The 20,251-nt window shown below is 45.5% G+C and overlaps 2 protein-coding genes and 1 long non-coding RNA gene across 6 annotated transcripts in view; 1 reads left to right on the forward strand and 2 right to left on the reverse strand.

Moving 5' to 3' along the window:
* LOC147111948 (coiled-coil domain-containing protein 169-like) overlaps positions 1-13,007 on the reverse strand; it is a 108,813-nt gene extending 95,806 nt beyond the window's left edge. For all 4 annotated transcript variants that reach the window (XR_015079784.1, XM_085999366.1, XM_085999365.1 and 1 more), the window contains exon 1: positions 12,861-13,007. The gene's annotated coding sequence lies outside the window, so the exon portion shown is untranslated. The remainder of the gene's footprint in view (positions 1-12,860) is intronic.
* Positions 12,965-20,188, forward strand: LOC147111949 (uncharacterized). The gene is made up of 3 exons (XR_015079785.1): positions 12,965-13,131; positions 18,911-19,008; positions 19,920-20,188. It is a non-coding gene; the product is annotated as an uncharacterized LOC147111949 (long non-coding RNA).
* sparta (spartin a) overlaps positions 14,168-20,251 on the reverse strand; it is a 60,901-nt gene continuing 54,817 nt past the window's right edge. The window contains exon 10 of the mRNA XM_085999361.1: positions 14,168-14,344. Within this exon, the coding sequence (XP_085855487.1) occupies positions 14,221-14,344 (124 nt within the window). The 3' untranslated portion in view covers positions 14,168-14,220. The remainder of the gene's footprint in view (positions 14,345-20,251) is intronic.

The raw sequence follows: 20,251 nt of genomic DNA on the forward strand, positions 1-20,251 counted from the left end.
TGGTCATCGACTACAGCCAGACAATAAATCGCTACACCCTGCTGGACGCCTACCCACTCCCCCGCATAGCTGATATGGTCAACCAGATCGCGCAGTACCGCGTCTTCTCGACCATTGACCTGAAATCAGCGTACCACCAGCTCCCTATCCGCCCTGAGGACCGCCAGTATACTGCCTTTGAGGCAAACGGCCGCCTCTATCACTTCCTTAGGGTTCCCTTTGGCGTCACCAATGGGGTCTCCGTCTTCCAAAGGGAGATGGACCGGATGGTAGATCAAAATGCGTTGCAGGCCACTTTCCCATATCTGGACAATGTGACCATCTGCGGCCGTGACTTGCAGGACCATGACGCAAACCTCGAAAAATTCCTCCGCACCGCCCAACTCCTGAACCTGACATATAACAAGGAGAAGTGCATATTCCGCACAAACCGCCTCGCCATCCTTGGCTGTGTTGTGGAACATGGAGTCATCGGCCCCGACCGGATGCGTCCCCTTATGGAACTGCCACTGCCCCACTGCCTCAAGGCCCTGAAGAGGTGCCTAGGGTTTTTCTCCTATTATGCCCAGTGGGTCCCCTACTATGCGGACAAGGCCCATCCGCTGATCAAGTCCACCTCTTTTCCCTTGACGGCAGAGGCCCGATTAGCCTTCCACCGTATCAAGGAAGACATTGCCAAAGCCACCATGCACGCAGTGGACGAATCCATCCCCTTCCAGGTGGAAAGCGACGCGTCCGACTTTGCCCTGGCCGCTACCCTCAATCAGGCGGGGAGACCCGTGGTCTTCTTTTCACGAACCCTCCAAGGCCCGGAGACCAGACACTCCGCTGTTGAGAAGGAGGCCCAGGCGATTGTGGAGGCTGTGCGTCATTGGAGGCACTACCTGGCCGGAAAACGATTTACCCTGCTCACTGACCAACGTTCAGTTGCTTTCATGTTTAACAACAAGCAGAGGGGCAAAATCAAAAATGACAAGATCTTGAGGTGGAGAATCGAACTTTCCACCTACAATTACGAGATCTTGTACCGGCCCGGGAAGCTCAATGAACCCCCGGATGCGCTAGCGCGTGGCACCTGCGCCAGCGCGCAGATCGATAGACTGCGGGCCCTCCACAATGACCTCTGCCACCCGGGGGGTCACCAGGTTCTTCCACTTCATCAAGGCCCGCAACCTGCCTTACTCTATTGAGGAGGTCAGGACCATGACCAGGAACTGCCAAGTCTGCGCTGAGTGCAAACCGCACTTTTATAGACCAGACAGGGCCCACCTGATAAAAGCCACTCGCCCCTTCGAGCGCCTGAGCGTTGATTTTAAAGGGCCTCTCCCCTCCTCCGACCGCAATGTGTACTTCCTCAATATTATTGATGAGTACTCCCGTTTCCCGTTCGCCATCCCCTGCCCGGACATGACCAGTGCCACGGTCATTAAATGTCTGAACGACCTCTTCACCCTGTTCGGTTTCCCCAGCTATATCCATAGCGACCGGGGCTCATCGTTTATGAGCGACGAACTCCGTCAGTACCTGCTAACTAGGGGTATTGCCACAAGCAGGACCACCAGTTACAACCCCCGGGGGAACGGACAGGTGGAAAGAGAAAATGCGACAGTTTGGAAGGCCGCCCTGCTAGCCTTAAAGTCTAGGGGCCTTCCAACCTCCCGCTGGCAGGATGTGCTCCCCGATGCGCTCCACTCTATTCGGTCACTGCTCTGCACTGCCACTAACGCCACCCCTCATGAGAAAATGTTTGTCTTCCCAAGGAAGTCCACATCGGGGACATCGCTACCGCCATGGCTGACGTCCCCAGGGCCGGTCCTACTGAGAAGGCACGTGAGGACCCATAAAACGGACCCCCTGGTCGAGAGGGTCGACCTCCTCCACGCCAACCCCCAGTATGCTTACATTGCATACCCGGACGGGCGGGAGGACACAGTCTCCATAAGAGACCTTGCAACCTCGGGGGCCGCAGTAACCCACTACTCACTACCACCCCCCCCCACGATCCGATATCCAGCCCCAGCAGACGGCAGGCCTGGGCCCAGCGACCCGCTCGACACCTACGAGGACGACACGCCTGTGCCACAGCCTACGCGGGACTCGACGCCGGAAGCTCCACTACCCCTGCCGTCGCCGCGCCGATCACAGCGGCAGACAAGACCTCCGGAGAGACTCCAATACACTAACTTTTAATACACTTCACCCCGCCGGACTCAATTTTAAACAAGGGGTGAATGTGGTAAACCACTGTTTGTATTCCACTGTGTGCATGCCTGGACATGCCTCGGCTGACTCCTCCCACAAGTCCGAGTATAAAGGTGACTGCTCCCCAGCCCCCTTTGTATTCTGGACCGGTCGACCACTCGAGGCAGACCTTCATTCTTTTGTTAATAAAAGCCTTGTTACTCTCTTAACTCTCAGTCTTTTAAGAAGATAGGAGCAGGAGTAGGCCATTCGGCCCCTCGAGCCTGCTCCGCCATTTAATGAGATCATGGCTGATCATCCAAATTCAGGAAGGAGAAAAACAAAAGTGGCAGTCAGAGAAATCAACGGTTTAAATCAAACATGGCCACAGTAAATAATAATTCTAATAGGTCTAAGAGCGCTAAAAAAACAAGCCTGAAGGCTTTGTGTCTTAATGCGAGGAGCATTCGTAATAAGGTGGATGAATTAGCTGCGCAAACAGAGGTAAACGAATATGATTTGATTGGGATTACGGAAACATGGCTCCAGGGTGGCCAAGGCTGGGAACTCAACATCCAGGGGTATTCAATATTCAGGAAAGATAGGCAAAAAGGAAAGGGAGGCGGGGTAGTATTGCTGGTTAAAGAAGGGATCAACACAATTGTAAAGAAGGATATTAGCTCTGATGATGTGGAATCTGTATGGGTAGAACTGAGAAATACCAAGAGGCAGAAAACGTTAGTGGGAGTGGTATATAGACCTCCAAACAGTAATGCGGAGGTTGGGGATGGCATTGAAAGGGAAATTAGAGAAGCGTGCAATAAGGGCACAGCAGTCATCATGGGTGACTTTAATCTACATATAGATTGGGCTAACCAAATTAGTAACAATACTGTGGAGGAGGAATTCCTGGAGTGTTTGCGGGATGGTTTTCTGGACCAATATGTCGAGGAACCAACCAGAGATCAGGCCATCTTAGACTGGGTATTATGTAATGAGAAAGGATTAATTAGCAATCTTGTTGTACAAGGCCCCTTGGGTCGGTGTGATCATAATATGATAGAATTCTTCATTAAGATGGAGAATGAAGTAGTTGACTCAGAGACTAGGGTCCTGAATTTAAATAAAGGAAACTACGATGATCTGAGGCGCGAGTTGGGTAGGATTGATTGGGGAATGTCACTCAAACGGTTGATGGTGGCTAGGCAATGGCAAACATTCAAAGACCAAATGGATGAACTACAGAATTAATTCATCCCAGTTTGGCATAAAAATAAAACAAAAAAGGTGACTCAACCGTGGCTAACAAGGGAAATTAGGGATAGCATAAGATCCAAGGAGAGGACATATAAATTGGCCAGAAAAAGCAGTAAACCTGAGGATTGGGAGCAGTTTAGGATTCAACAAAGGAGGACAAAGGGATTAATTAAGAAGGGGAAAATAGAATATGAGAGTAAGCTTGCTGGGAACATAAAAACTGACTGTAAAAGCTTTTATAGATATATGAAGAGAAAATGATTGGTGAAGTCAAGCATAGGTCCCTTGCAGTCAGAAGTAGGGGAATTTATAATGGGGAACAAAGAAATGGCAGACCAATTAAATACATATTTTGGTTCTGTCTTCACAAAGGAGGACACAAATAACCTCCCAGAGATGTCGGGGAACATAGGGTCTGATGAAAGGGAGGAACTGAAAGAAATCAGTATTTGTAGGGAAATGGTGTTAGGGAAATTGACGGGATTGAAGGCCGATAAATCCCCAGGGCCTGATAATCTACATCCTAGGGTACTTAAGGAAGTGGCCCTAGAAATAGTAGGTGCATTGCTGATCATCTTCCAAAATTCGATGGAATCTGGAAAAGTACCCATGGATTGGAGGGTAGCTAATGTTACCCCACTATTCAAAAAAGGTGGTAGAGAGAAAACAGGGAATTACAGACCGGTAAGCCTGACATCGGTAGTGGGGAAAATGCTAGAGTCCATTATAAAAGATGTAATAGCAGAGCACTTGGAAAACAGTGACAGGATCGGACAAAGTCAACATGGATTTACAAAAGGTAAATCGTGCCTGACTAATCTACTGGAATTTTTTGAGGATGTAACTGGTAAAATAGATAAGGGAGAACCAGTGGATGTGGTGTATTTGGACTTTCAGAAGGCTTTCGATAGGGTCCCGCATAAGAGATTAGCATGTAAAGTTAAGGCACATGGGATTGGGGGCAAAGTATTGACTTGGATAGAGAACTGGTTGGCAGACAGAAAGCAAAGAGTTGGAATAAACGGGTCTTTTTCCGAGTGGCAGGCAGTGACTAGTGGGGTACCGCAGGGATTGGTCCTTGGACCCCAGCTATTCACTATATATTAATGATCTAGACAAGGGAACTAGATGTAATATCTCCAAGTTTGCAGACGACACAAAGCTGGGTGGGTGTGTGTGCTGTGAGGAGGATGCCAAGAAACTCCAGGATGATTTGGATAGGTTGGGTGATTGGGCAGAAGCATGGCAGATGCAATATAACGTGGATAAATGTGAGGTTATCCACTTTGGTGGCAAAAACAGGAAAACAGATTATCTGAATGGCAATAGATTGGGAATAGGGGTAGTGCAACAAGACCTGGGTGTCCTTGTGCACCAGTCGCTGAAGGTAAGCATGCAGGTGCAGCAGGTGGTTAAGAAGGCAAATGGTATGTTGGCCTTCGTAGCGAGAGGGTTTGAGTACAGGAACAAGGATGTCTTGCTGCAGTTGTACAGGGCCTTGGTGAGACCACACCTTGAGTATTGTGTGCAGTTTTGGTCGCCTTATCTGAGGATGTTCTTGCCATGGAAGGAGTGCAGCGAAGATTCACCAGGCTGATAGCTGGGATGGCAGGAATGGCGTATGAGGAGAGATTGGGTCGACTGGGCTTATATTTGCTGGAGTTTAGAAGAATGAGAGGGGATCTCATTGAAACTTATAAAATTCTGACAGGACTGGTCAGACTAGATGCAGGAAGGATGTTCCCGATGGTCGGGGAGTCCAGAACCAGGGGTCACAGTCTAAGGATAAGGGGTAAGCCACTTAGGACAGAAATGAGGAGGAATTTCTTCACCCAGAGAGTGGTGAACTTGTGGAATTCTCTGCCACTCATCAGCGACTGGTGCTCAAGGACACACAGGTCCCGTTGCACTTCCCCTTCTCCCAATCTATTGCCATTCAGATAATAATCTGCCTTCCTGTTTTTGCCACCAAAGTGGATAACCTCGCATTTATCCACATTATACTGCATCTGCCATGCATCTGCCCAATCACCCAACCTGTCCAATCATACTGGAGTTTCTCTGCATCCTCCTCACAGCACACACACCCACCCAGCTTTGTGTCGTCTGCAAACTTGGAGATATTACATCTAGTTCCCTCGTCTAGATCATGAATATATATTGTGTATAGCTGGGGTCCTAGCACCGATCCCTGCGGTACCCCACTAGTCACTGCCTGCCACTCGGAAAAAGACCCGTTTATTCCAACTCTTTGCTTCCCGTCTGCCAATCAGTTCTCTATCCAAGTCAGTACCTTACCCCCAATCACATGTGCTTTAATTTTACACGCTAATCTTTTATGCGGGACCCTATCGAAAGCCTTCTTGAAATCCAAATACACCACATCCACTGGTTCTCCCTTATCTATTCTACCAGTTACATCCTCAAAAAATTCCAGTAGATTAGTCACGCACGATTTACCTTTTGTAAATCCATGTTGACTTTGTCCGATCCTGTCACTGTTTTCCAAGTGCTCTGCTATTACATCTTTTATAATGGACTCTAGCATTTTCCCCACTACCAATGTCAGGCTTACCGGTCTGTAATTCCCCGTTTTCTCTCTACCACCTTTTGAATAGTGGGGTTACATTAGCTACCCTGCAATCCATGGGAACTGTTCCAGTGTCTCTAGAATTTTGGAAGATGAGCAGCAATGCATCTACTATTCCTACCGATATGTCCCCCCATCTTCACCCCTTAATCCAATGATGCAGATTTGACCGCATCTCATCCACAATTGGTTTAGCCATCCATCACCAGATCTGGCGAGAGCACATCAAGTGCTACCGGGCCTCACTCTCCTCTGCCAAAACCATCCATTACTCCAAGATCATCCTGGAGAGCAAAGAGGCACTGGGGGCTCTTTTCTCTACTACCAACTGTCTCCTTAGACCCCTTCCCCCACCACCCTCACCAACAAGTACAAGGAGTTCATGGACATCTTTGTCACTAAGGTTGAGACCATCCATTCAGCTGCCTCCCCACTTCCCCTTTAAGCCAAATCTCCCCCAGGCTTCTCCCTGAACTAGCCCCAAATCTCCCAACTCCCTGCTTTCCCTTTCTGAGCTCATCTCCACGAGTCCCACCTCTGCTCTCTTGACCCCTTTCGCATGACACGGCAGACCACCCAACTTGCAACAACTTCAATTTTAGGGCTACCAAATACCCTCCTTATTAATTATTAGGGATTCATATATGAATTTATGGTAAAATTTTGGATCACATATATAAACCAGCTTCCAGAAAGTATTGGACTATTTCTGTAAAGATATCAGTTTCTTTTAATTCTCGAAATTCAGTGTGAATTACACGGCACTTGCAGAGGAAATGCACTGACCGATCCAGGTTTTTGGCATGATTGTGCTTGAGCTGTGAGCAATGTGGGTGAAAGGGTTCATCAGAAATTCAAGCCTACACCTGCAATACAGAAACAACATCAGTAAACACCCTTTACTGAAGGTAAATGATACAAGTTCAAAGAGTAGACAGTTTCTTAAAAGGAAGACGCCTCTATGTGAGGTTCTTCTGGCCAACATTCCCCACCAACCAACCACTATCAAAAACAATCACTAAACTTCAAAGTAATTCAGTGGTTTCTAGAGATGTGCTAAGGCTTAAAAAGACTGAAATTTGCACTTCCTACCTGTTAGATCCATGTGTTAATGGAGACACGAAATGCAGGAGTTGATTTAACAAGTGTTTACTGAACAAAGTCTGGAGGTGAACGAACTACACAAGACGCTACACAGGCTTATATACCTGAGTGGTCACTACCGGTACTACAGTATACAGGGGCTTCAAAAACATAGTTCCTCTTAAAGGTACATACACTACAATTCCTCCCCTTTTAGATAAACAGTACATAACATTTTAAGTAATCATTAAATAACATTTTTACAAGAACAATAATATACACATTTGCTGAAGTTAATCAATTACAAATTCAGTCTCTCTGGAGGCTTCCTGACTCGGTCCGGATAACGCTTCGGTGGTGTAGTAGGTTTCGGTGGTGTAGTAGGTTCTTTTGGCAAGGTCGATTCGGCTTCAATGCCAGTGTCGGGTTCATCTGGTTCCAGTATCACCGAATCGGAGGTAGATACTATGGGTATCTCTGCTTCATCACTAGGCATATAGAGTTGTGGTGTAGGTTGTCCTTTTTCGGATGACTCTATGATCTGGTCAGCATGGCGCCTTATTATGCTTTCTCCAATGTCCACGGTATACATCAGCGGTCCTAGTCGTGTGCAAATAGTTCCAGGCTGCCATTTCTCGGTACGGTAGTCCCGGGCCAAAACTGGTTGACCTATCTGGAAGGTTCTAGTTGGCCTTTCATTCATGCTTTGAAATTGCCGGTTCTCTACGTCCCTTCTGACGTTTGGCTTGACCAAATCCAGCCGGCATCTTAGTCTTCTATTGAAAAACATCATGGCGGGGGTTTGGTTTGTAACCACGTGTTGCATTCCTGTACGCAAACAAGAAGTTATCTACCTTATGTTGTAGATTTATGTCTTCATTACCCATGGCCTTTATGGCCTTCTTGAAGGTCTGGACAAACCTTTCAGCCAATCCATTGGTGGCGGGATGGTATGGGGCGGACGTGTAGTGCTTAACCCCATTGCTTTTTAAGAACTTCCTGAATTCTTCGGATACAAATTGCGGTCCATTATCAGAACAGATCTGTTCAGGCAGCCCATTCCTGGCGAATATGGTCCTTAATACTGTGATGGTTTTTTCCGTGGTGGTGGAGGACATCTTTATTACCTCCGGCCACTTGGAGTGTGCATCCACCGCGATTAAGAACATTGAGTCCATAAATGGACCAGCAAAGTCGATATGTACCCTTTGCCATGGAGATGAGGGCCACTCCCATGGATGTAGAGGGGCTTGTGGCGGGGCGTTTTGGACCTTCTGGCATCCTAGACAGCTCTTGGTCATTTCTTCGATGTCTCCATCGATACCTGGCCACCACACAAACGCTCTGGCTAAGTTCTTCATTTTCACTCCACCCAGATGCCCCTCGTAAAGTTCCTTTAGCACTCTATCCTTGAGTTTGGGTGGAATCACCACTCTGGATCCACACATCAAGGTTCCTTGGCACACTGACAGCTGTTCTCTTCTTTGCGAGAATGCTGGCAACAGTGGTTCGCCATGTGCTGGCCATCCCTTCACCGTTAAATCGTAGACTCGTGAGAGAGTCGGGTCATTTTGCGTTTCCTTTTCAATGGTAGAATTTGTCACCGGTAGACATTCCACTATGGTCGAGTGAAACATCTCCACTGGGTCCACTGTAGGTGCCTCTTCTACCGTTGGCAACGGTAGGCGCGATAAACCGTCAGCATTCCCATGCTGTTTTGTTCCTTTGTATTCTATGTCATATTGGTGTGCCCCTAGGAAAAAGGGACCACCTCTGTAGCCTTTGCGCTGTCATAATGGGAACGCCCTTTTTAGGGTTGAATATGGAGACGAGGGGTTGATGGTCAGTCAACAAGGTAAATTTTTGTCCGTGTAGGTAATGGTTGAATTTCTTCACCCCCCACACCAGGCTGAGTGCCTCCCTGTCGATCTGGGCATAGTTACGCTCAGCTGAGTTCAATGAGCGTGACGCAAAAGCTATCGGCCGCTCCGAGCCATCAGGGAATCTATGCGATAATACCGCTCCCACGCCGTAAGGGGATGCATCGCACGCCAGTCTGATTGGCAGTGATGGGTTCAAGCCTTTGCATTTATGGAAGGCACGTTTACAGTCTTCGCTCCATTTCCAAACTACTCCCGTTTGTAGCAGTGCGTTAAGCGGGTGCAGAACCGTCGACAAGTTTGGTAAAAATTTATGATAGTAATTTACTAATCCCAGGAACGACCTTAATTGTGAGACATTTTCAGGCGCTGGGGCCTTTACGACCGCTTCAATTTTTTCAGGTGACTTATGCAACCCTTCTTCGTTAATGACATGGCCACACTACGATATTTGTTTCTGGAAAAATTCGCACTTGGGGCGATTTGCTCGCAGGCCCCGTTCTCTCAGCCTCGTGAGCACCTGCTCCAAGTTGGCAAGGTGCTCGTTGTTGTTTTCTCCTGTTACAAGGATGTCGTCTAGGTAGCATCGAGTCCCCGGAATCCCTTGCAGGACTTGCTCCATAGCTCTTTGCCAGATAGCCGGAGCTGATGCCACTCCGAAAACCAGTCGATTGTACTGGTACAGGCCTTTGTGTGTTTATCGTGAGATACTTTTTAGAGGCCTCCTCAACCTCCATCTGTAGATATGCCTGTGCTAAGTCAATTTTGGTGAAACGTTTCCCTCCGGATAGTGAGGCGAAAATATCTTCTATCCTCGGAAGAGGATACTGTACCGTGTGAAGAACCGGGTTTACAGTCACCTTGAAGTCCCCACAGATGCGAACTTTTCTGTTCTTCAGATTTATCATTATTCAACGCTTTCTTCATGATGGGTGTTGCCCACTCGCTCCAATCTACCTTGGATAACACGCCTGCTTTTTCCAAATTCTCCAGCTCTGCCTCGATGGCTGGACGAATTGTGTATGGCACCGGCCTTGCCTTAAAAAACTTGGGAATTGCCGCATCTTCCACTTTTATTGAGGCGGTGGCGCCTTTCAGGTTCCTAGTTCCTGTTGAAACACTTCTTTGGCGTTAGCCAAGATTTCTTTTAATCGTCCAGGTATGACGTCATCATCGTTTTTTTTCTTACTGGTCACCGTCAGTGCCTGAATGGAATGCCAGTCTAAACGTATCTTTCTGATCCATTCACGTCCCAACAACGGTGGACCACCATCTTGCAGAACGTATAAATACAACTTCTGTATTTCCTTGCCGTTGTATACAACAGGCACCCTTATTTTCCCTCTGGGGTATACTTTCTGCCCCGTATATGTCTTCAAGATAATGGATGTGTCTTTCAAAGGTATATGCGGAAATAGCCGCTCGTAATCACATCGACTCATGACGGTCAGAGCTGATTCTGTATCTAGCTCCATTTTGACTGGGGACCCCGCTATCGTGAGGGTAACCCAAATGGTCTGGTAATCTTCTTTGGCAATTACATTATGTAATTTGAGACAGCTTAGTCTCTTGTTTCCGGAGTCGCTATCGCTCTTCTGGTCTTCGGAGCTACTGTCCGTCATCATTTGTACCTTTCTGTACTTTTCCTTATTGACCTTTTTACTGTCAGCGGATTTCTTTCCAGATCTGCATACACGTGCAATGTGTCCCATCTTTCCGCATTGCCTGCATGCTTTGTCCTTGAACCAGCAGTCCTTCTGGTCATGGGTGGATCTGCCGCAGCGATAACATCTCTCGAAACCCCATGTCATTTCATGGGTGCCGAAGTCCTGTGGCTTTTGCTGTATCTCTGCAGCTCCTCTTGCTGCTGCTTCGTATGATACAGCCACACTGAAAGCCTTGTCCAGTGTCAAATCTTTCTCAGAAAGTAGTCTTTTCTGTGTTCCTTCGCTTAGGAGACCGCAGACGAATTTGTCTCGTAGAGAATCTGCCAGTCCTGCTCCGAATTGGCAGTGCTTTGACAGCTTTCGTAATTCGGTGAGGTAATCAGCGTTACTTTCATTCTTGTGCTGATTCCTCCTGAAGAATTTGAATCGTTCCGCTATCAGCAGCGGTGTTGGGTTTAAGTGCTCCTGTAAGGTATCAACAATCTCCTTAAAATTCTTGTCCATCGGTTTGGCTGGAGTGATCAAGTTTCGTAACAGCCCGTATGTCCTTGCGCCCATCAGATTTAGAAGTACCGATGCCTTTTTATCATCCGCTACTTCATTCGCCTTGCAATATACCTCCACTCTTTCCACATATGTGGTCCAATCTTCTATATCACTATTGAAAGCAGTAATATTTCCAGTCTTCGGCATCTTGAAAATCTAAAATGGCACTTCCCGCGCTTTTCCTCCGTCCCCGATGGATCAAAATGGCGCCTCCCGCGCTTTTCTTTCTTCCCCGCCTAGTTGAGATGGCGCCTCCCGCGCTTTCCCGCCGCTGCCGCCAACGCTGTTCTCCGCGGTTCCCGTTGCGACCTGCAGTTTTTCGCGGTATTTCTATTTTTTTTTATATATCGCTTCAATAGTTTCTCCGTTACTTGGAGAACCGTTCCCGTCGTGGAGCGGACCCTCTGGGACTTTCCCCTCCCTCTGCTCGGTCCGAACGCCGACCTGCTTTGCAGCACCGGACTCGCCCCGAGTGCTCCACCCTCTCTCTCTCTTTGCTTCTGCTTCCCGAATCGCTGCCCGGCCCCGTTGCAGAGCCACCCGATCGAGCTCTAGCCTGCCGCAGCCCAGGAAGGATCAGTGCACTACCTGCCACCAGCCCGTTTAGCTGGGGAAACCACAGACTGGAGACCAAGCCTGGCCCTCGTTTTCGAGTTTCTTTGAGTTATTTATTTATTTATTTTTGCTTCTGGCTTCGACCTTCGTCTGTGGAATCGATCCCCTTGAGGTGCTGCCGAATTGCAGGTAAGTTCGTTTCTAACTCGTCGCCCCTGTTAGATCCGTGTGTTAATGGAGACACGGAATGCAGGAGTTGATTTAACAAGTGTTTACTGAACAAAGTCTGGAGGTGAACTAACTACACAAGACGCTACACAGGCTTATATACCTGAGTGGTCACTACCGGTACTACAGTATACAGGGGCTTCAAAAACATAGTTCCTCTTAAAGGTACATACACTACACTACCATAATGAGCATTGAATCAATACCATACCACAAAAATCACTTTCACCTAACAAGAAGTACAAGTTTTGTTTGTGCACATGAATCATTAAATGGCTACAACTTAAAAATGATTTGAGCAGCGGATTTTTTAGGGACCTTTAACGACGGAGAGTGCGTGCTTTCACATTTGCAAAATGTTTTACCTGAAGTTTTTTTTAAGTTGCCTAAAACATTTCGAAATCCGCCAAGAACTATTACTGAGCACAACCAAAATGAAAGTCCCAGCAAGAACTGCCATTTTTAAAAATTCTTCTTAGGCAGTCCCTCGGAACCAAGGATGACTTTTTAAAAAATATGCCGGGATTCATTGCCACTAGATAGCGCACGCAGCATGTCACACAAACGGTTAAAAATAAAAGGTTGACTGGTGACACTGAAAGCTGCATGCTTCTCATCTCATGATGTGCCCCTGGTTTTTAAATGATGCAAAATCATCGAAACATGTTTGAACAAAATACAGCAGCAGGATCCAAGGTCTTCAATAGTGAGGAAGCCTAGGTGAGGTCCTGGGACAAGCTGCTCCTCACCTTGGAGCCATTTTACCATTAGGTTTCGTCACTATTGAAAACCTTGACTCCTGCTGCTCTATTTTGTTCAAAACATGTTTGGAGAATATTTTTGGGCACTGCGCTGCCCCAGTGTCCCGCTTACCTCATTTGCCTCTCCTGCTCCAGCTCGCTGCTCAGCGCCTCCTCCTCCTCCATGCTGTCCCGGGCCGCGCTTGTTACTTCCGTCTCCGTGGCAACACGCTGCCACGTGACCCGGAAGTCTTCCTTGTCCCGTGTGTGGGGTGTCTGAGAGGTCCCGCGCAATCCAGCAGGAGCAGCTGCTTGGCCGCTCGAATTTCTGCGGGTGAAGGCTATGGACAGGGCGTTATTGTCGGAGTCTGCCAAAGAGTACGAGAGGATGAAAGCCAATATCGGTAATTATGCACATTGCTTACAGCAGCTGCAGGTTTTTCGACAAACCCAGTTTGGTTTGAGACGAAAGAAAGACAGATTTGCAGTTGTATAGCGCCTTTCACGTCCATTGAACGTCCCAAGGCGCTTTACAGCGAGTGCAGTACTTTTTTGAGTGTAGTCACTGTTGTAATGTAGGAAACGCGGTAGCCAATCTGCGCACAACAAGCTCCCACGAACAGCAATGTGATAATGACCAGATAATCTGTTTTTAATGACGCTGATTGAGGGATAAATATTGTTCAGGACACTGGGGATAACTCCTTTGCTCTTCTTTGAAATAGTGCCATGGGATCTTTTACATCCACCTCAGTTTAACGTCTCATCCAAAAGACAGCGCCTCCAACAGTGCAGCACTCCTTCAGTCCTGCACTGGTCTGGCAGCCTAGATTTTTGTGTTCAAGACTGGAGTGAGACTTGAACCCACAAGCACAATGCTGCAGAGCAGGACACTTTCAGTAAAAAAACGTTTTTTGATTTTGAGAGGGTTGACAGGTATTGTTTTTTGGCACAGTGATGTTATTTGCAAGTCATGGTGCCCTTTGATGTGATTTATTTGGCCTCAGGAAATCACTTTCACTGCCCTCTTAAAATGCAACCCAAGAGCATGCAAAAGTTTTATTTATGCACATTGAATTATTAAGCGATTACTTAAAAATGATTTAAGTTGCGAATTTTCATAGGGTTCTTTGAGTGTTTTTGGCTCAAAGAGAGTACATGATTTCACATTTGCAAAACATTTTGCCAGAAGTTATTTTTTTTAAGTTTAACTGTTGCCTAAAATTGTTTTGTCACAGTGCTGTTACAGTATGTGCAAGTACCGTTTGATGTGATTTATTTGCCTTGGGTAATCTTCCAAAAAATGTTTGAATTGTCAAATAACTGGAGAATGGCAAATGTTAAAACCCTGTTCAAGGGGAAAAGGATAAGCTTGGAAATTATAGGCCAGTTAGTTTTACCTTGGATATTGGTAGGCTTCTAAATTGAGCCTTTCTCGGAAATTTTCACTGCCATTCCACTCTGCACGGATGGAGTTCCTGTACAATTTGCTGCTACACTCTCCATTTCCTCACCACCACCTTCTGCCCGATCCTCCATGGTAGATCTTCCTGTAAATCAGCGGGAGAGATCGTCCCCAATGGAAAGCTTTGTATTTGGGGATCCATCCTGGTACCACTGGGGACAACATAGAGAATGGTGCATAGCGCAGTGGCTTCAAATAAGTTCCCAAACCATTTTACAAATACTCAGACCGCATGTGTGTTCTGTAAACTTGAGATCATCCAAAACTCTGCTGCCCGTGACCTAACTCGCACCAAGTCCTGTTCGCCCATCACCCCTGTGCTCACTGACCTACATTGGCTCCTGGTTAAGCAACGCCGCAATTTAAAACATTCTCATCCTTGTTTACAAATCCCTCCATGGCTTTGCCCCTCCCTATCTCTAATCTCCTCCAGCCCCACAACTCTCCGAGATATCTGCGCTTCTCTATTTCTGGCCTATTTAGCATCCCCGATTTCAATTGTTCTCTGGCCCACTCCTACTTTGATCTCTGTGGCTATGGCCTTCTACACTATTGCAATGAAGCTCAAGGAACAGAACTCCAATGATAATTTTAATCTAACCCATCTGGGGGAAAGCTGTTGGGATTGGTTCGGCCACCCTTTTTACGCCCCGCCTGATTATACTTTCCATTGGTTGTAAAACAGGCAGCCAATCTGCTCCCATTTGATTCCCACCACGGGGGTTAAGCTTAACATTACGCCCTTTATCTTTCTACTAGGCATTTTGCAGCTTGCTGGCCTTAACGTTGACTTTAACGACTTCAGACCTTAACTACAACTTCCATTTTCTCTTTAGTAGTCAGTGCTGGCAATGTGGGATGGGTGCACCGGTGTTTCTAAGGATGGGGGAGTGGATTGGTACTTGGGGTGGGCATCCCTCTGTCGGAGCACAACACCATTGGTGGTGACCTGAGTTTTCTTCTTCCACCAGAGTTCTGGGCCACTGAAGATTGCTGGTTTTTCATGCTTCCTTTTCTACCTATCCCCCTTTAGCTATTAGCACACTCTTTGGGTCTTGTATATGTCCTTTATTTCTTTGATTTCCCACATGCCTTCCGCTAATATCATGCCTTCCATTTAATCATCGATCTCCTGTTCTCCACTCAAGTATTTCACGTCATTCTATTTATTTTCCGGTTTGTTTTTTCCCCCCCAATCCCTCTTTCCCTTGTTGTGTTCCTTTTTAAATGCTGCTGCTCTGTAATTTCTCCTATTCCTGAAGAAGTCTTGAGGCCTAAAACATCAACTGACTTCTGTTTTCCACTGATGCTGCCTGACCTGCTGAGTATTTCTAGCTTTTTATGTTTCTGTTTTCAGATTTCCAGCATCTACAGTATTTTATTTTCCTTTATATCATCCACCATGTGAGGGGACTGAAACTGGAGACATATTCTAGATGAGACCTAACCACGGTCTTGTACAAAGTCACTAGAGTGATTTTTGTTTTATATTGTTTCTACCTAGCAATACATCCTAATAATTCGGTTTGCATTAGCAATAGCTTCGCAGCACTGGTCATGAACCTTTCAGAAAATCATGTACTATAACACTTGTCTCTTTCCTGCTCAACAGACTTTAGTTCAGAACCCTGTATGGTGTGCCTCTGTTTGGCATTAGCCCTATCAATGTGCATACTACTACATTTAGCTACTTTAAATGTCATCTGCTAGATGTAGGCCTATTTCCCCATCACACCTAGATCTGATTGTCGTCAATTTTTTCATCCAAAGTTCCAACACTCGCACAACTTTTTGTTACATCCTTGAACTTGCAGATAGTTTCCCCAACACTTTTATCCAGATCATTAACAGTTCCAACACCCATCTTTTCCAGACTCCACTCGTAACTGGTTTCCATGCAGAACAACCCTCTTTGCTATCTGTCCTCCAATCACATAGGACTCTATCTTATAAAGTAGCCTATTGTGTGCCACCTTGTCAAAATCCCAGTGTACAATGTTGACTGGGTTACCTTCATCCATTAACCTAGTAACTTCCTCAAAAATTGTAACCAGGTTGGTGAGTAATGGGCTTCTTTTCTAGAAGACATATTGAGGGTCTCTATTAAATCCTTTTCTGTCCAGGATCAGCCAGATCTAAAGATCCCTTCTAGCAACTTGCCTATAACTGAAGTTAATGGGACTATAATTTTCCAATTCTGACCGGTTGTCCTTTTTGAAAATTAGCATATGAGCCTCCCTCCTGTCTATGGGAACAAGCCCCGACTCTAGTGAGATGTTCAGTATATAAGCAAGGGGCTCACCTAGCATAGCTGCCGATCACTGGAATGAATGTAAAATAGCATTTAAAACCTCTGTTATGCCCTGAGAGTTCATCTGAATCTGGCCTGGGGAATCCTTTAATGACCCTATGCAGTTGGTCTTTCTCCTCCCTCTGTAACCTTCTCCAGTTCTACAATCCCTGTAAACTCTCTATTCCTTGGACTTTGGCCTCCGGCACCTTCACACCCTTTACCTGTCTAGGCCCTAAGCTCAGTAAACCCCTCTGCCTCAGTATCGCCCTCTCCTCATTTAAGCCCCTCCTTAAAACCTACCTCTGACCAAGCTTTCAGTCACCCCTCCGAATATCTCTCATTTGGTTTGGTGTCCATTTTTGTCTGATTACACTTATGTGAGCACCTTGAGGGGTTCTCCATTAAAAGGTGCTATATAAATGCAAGTTATCTCCTCCCTCTCCCCCCGGCTCCTAACATAGCTAAGGGTTTTATTATACTGCAGTTGTCCACTACCACCACCTTCAATTATCAGTTCCTCTTGTTACTGGATGTGGGATACTCTGATTGGAGTATTGTCTGTACCAACAACAACAACTTGTATTTATATAGCACCTTTAATGTAGTAAAACATCCCAAGGCGCTGCACAGGAGTATTGTAAGACAAAAAATTTGACACCGAGCCACATAAGGATAAATTAGGGCATATGACCAAAAGCTTGGTCAGAGGTAGGTTTTAAGGAGCGTCTTATAGGAGGAAAGAGAAGTAGCAAGGCAGAGAGGTTTAGGCAGGGTATTCCAGAGCTTAGGACCTTGGCAACAGAAGGCACGGCCACCAATGGTTGAGCGATTATAATCAGGGATGCTCAAGAGGGCAGAATTAGAGGAGCGCAGATATCGGGGGAGGGAGGGAGAGAGAGAGAGGGAGGGGAGGGAGGGAGAGAGAGTTGTGGGGCTTAAGGAGATTACAGATATAGGGAGGGGCGAGGCCATGGAGGGATTTGAAAACAAGGATGAGAATTTTGAAATCAAGGTGCTGCTTAACCGGGAGCCAATGTAGGTCAGCGAGCACGGGAGATGGGCGAACGGGACTTGGTGCAAGTTAGGACACGGGCAGCCGAGTTTTGAATGACCTCAAGTTTACGTAGGGTGGAATGTGGGAGGCCAGCCGGGAGTGCGTTGGAATAGTCAAGTCTAGAGGTAACAAAGGCATGGATGAGGGTTTCAGCAGCGGATGAGCTGAGGCAAGGGCGGAGACAGGCAATGTTATGGAGGTGGAAGTAGGTAGTCTTTGTTATGCTGCGGATATGTGGTCGGAAGCTTATTTCAGGGTCAAATATGACATCAAGGTTGCAAACAGTGTGGTTCAGCTTCAGACAGACATAAGCTAGATAAGCACGAGGGAGAGAGGATAGAAGGGCATGGTGAAGGGTGGGAGGAGGTGGCTCATGTAGATCATAAATGTCGTCATAGACCTGTTTGGGTGAATGGCCTGTTTCTGTTCTGTAGCCTCAATATGTAACACATTGGATCCAAACTGCTACAGCATCAGTTCTCCAATCAATTGTGCCTTTCTTGAATACAAAAATGTTCCAAACGCCATCAGGAGTGAAAGGGCAAAGGAAATTTAAGAACTTATTTGAATATACTCTTTTTGGGGAGCGAGGGATCCACTTTAAGCAACATTGAGTTTATGCAGATAACATTGTAATATTTGATTTTCTTCCACCTTCAGCCTGTCAGCTGTAAGGTGAGCAACTGTTACCTTTGTTCATATAAATCAAATAACACTGAATATCCTGCCCAGTAATCTCTTGGACACTAACCTTCCTCCCACTGAAAGCAATTGGACTTCATGTTCTGATCGTGGACCATTGATGATTGAAACACAGAAATAATAGTGAGACCTCAATGTTTAAGGGCACAGTGTAATTCAGTCTCCATTTTAAAATGGAGACTGAATTACACTGTGCACCCTGATCCAATTATCCCGTCCTCTTAACTCCGCTTCACCTGAAGACTACAAGTCTTGACTCGCCACGGAAGATGGACTAGTAATATGCACATATCTAATTTCTCAGATTCCATCATTCAATTGAATTCTTGCAATGCAATAAAGCAGTAACAATAATCCATTAAACTGCTCTTTTAAACTGAGGTCTCACTCTTATGTGAAACACCACAGGAGATCAACTAGTAATATGAAAAATGGTGTCCACTTTTTAAATTCCAAATTCCTGTATTCACATTTGTAATGGAACTGCTTATTTAAAATTGTCATTCTGTAATTACATTCTCTCCTAGTGGGGGTGCTCTAACCCTGCTTCACCTCATGATTACACTCGAGCTCGACTCCCCATGTGCAATATCTTGGGAGATGGACTAGTGTTAAACTTTTTATTGTAATAGGCAGTCAATTTCACGTGTTAAATTATTTATATTGCAGAAAAACTTACTGAAGAATCTTTTCAGTTGGCTATGTACCAGAAAAAAATGGTGGAACACAATGCAGTGCTTACGAAGCTCAGCCAGAATTTCAATCAGGTAACTTGAAGCTGCAAACTTGATTTTTGTTTGGGAAACCTTCCCATTTGAGGCACCAAATGTTAGCCTCAAGTGATTTTGGTCAGTGTGATCTCTCTTTACTGTCCCAACAATTTGACTTATCCAGCCTACGAACAATAGCTGCCAATGCACGAGTGTTATATTTCAGTTTCCCCACAAGACATCTTAGAGGCATTTCTGAATGAAATTAGCAATCTAGTTTCAACTGTTGTTCTTGTCTCCAGTTTCAACACTACATTTAAAAACACTCCTGAATTTATTTTTGAACACCCACACTCCTTACTGCCAAACTGGCACTTAAAAAAAAAGACAAATAGAGAAGTTTGATCTGTTAAGTCAACAAAATGTATCACTAGTGTGACCAGTCAGTCCCTTGCTATTCCTCAGCCAAATCCAAAGGGATCGTACTTTGGACTACTTTTCTTTAAATCCTTATGCAGTAATGCTATCCCCTCCTCCTTTTCTTCTTCATATTGCTCCTGAAATTTTTATATCTAGGAATATTTATTTACCAAACCTAATCCAGCTTGAGACACATTTGAGTTACTTGTTATTTTATGATTGTTAATTTATTCTAGTTCCCCAAATAATTTATGGGCAAATTTGATGTTGCAGCTGGCAGTAAGGAGCCCTATGATCTATATAAAGCTATTATTTTTCATCTATAGCTAATGCTGCAGCCTTGTGTAGGTATGTATATTTATTGCCTCTAGTTTTTCCCCCACATTCTTTATACTGGTTATTAATTAGTTAACTTCCTCTCCAGCTGGAAAACTGAACAACAGCATGATTAGATGCAGCATTGATTAATCTTTACGTGAACATGACAGTACAAATTCAGTGCAGCATAACAACTGAAGCAAACAAACTAAACTTTTATCTGTTTGTAGGTTCAATCGCGATTGGAACGGGTAGCAGCAGTGAAGCCTAGTAGCATGTTACTGAAGCAATAGCTTTCTTGGAAAATTACTCCTGTTGTGCAATGAAAACCAACATTCCCAATCTATTCAAAATTGTAGAATTACCTTGTGGGCATAGTTCAGTTTATTCAATGCGAGTGAATGTTTTATAATTTTTTTTACATTTCATGTGAATATCAGCAATTTAGTGTATGCTATTTGTGCCTGTCGCTAATAAAGACTTGAATCTGATCTGTTGATTTAAATAGTACAATAAAAGTTTTTCTTTTGAGTTTTAAAAATCTCCTTCAGAGCACTTGCAA

This window comes from Somniosus microcephalus, chromosome 10 (assembly GCF_052327205.1).
Source record: "Somniosus microcephalus isolate GS21.2 chromosome 10, FLI_Smic_1.0, whole genome shotgun sequence".
Classification (NCBI taxonomy): Eukaryota; Metazoa; Chordata; class Chondrichthyes; order Squaliformes; family Somniosidae; genus Somniosus; species Somniosus microcephalus.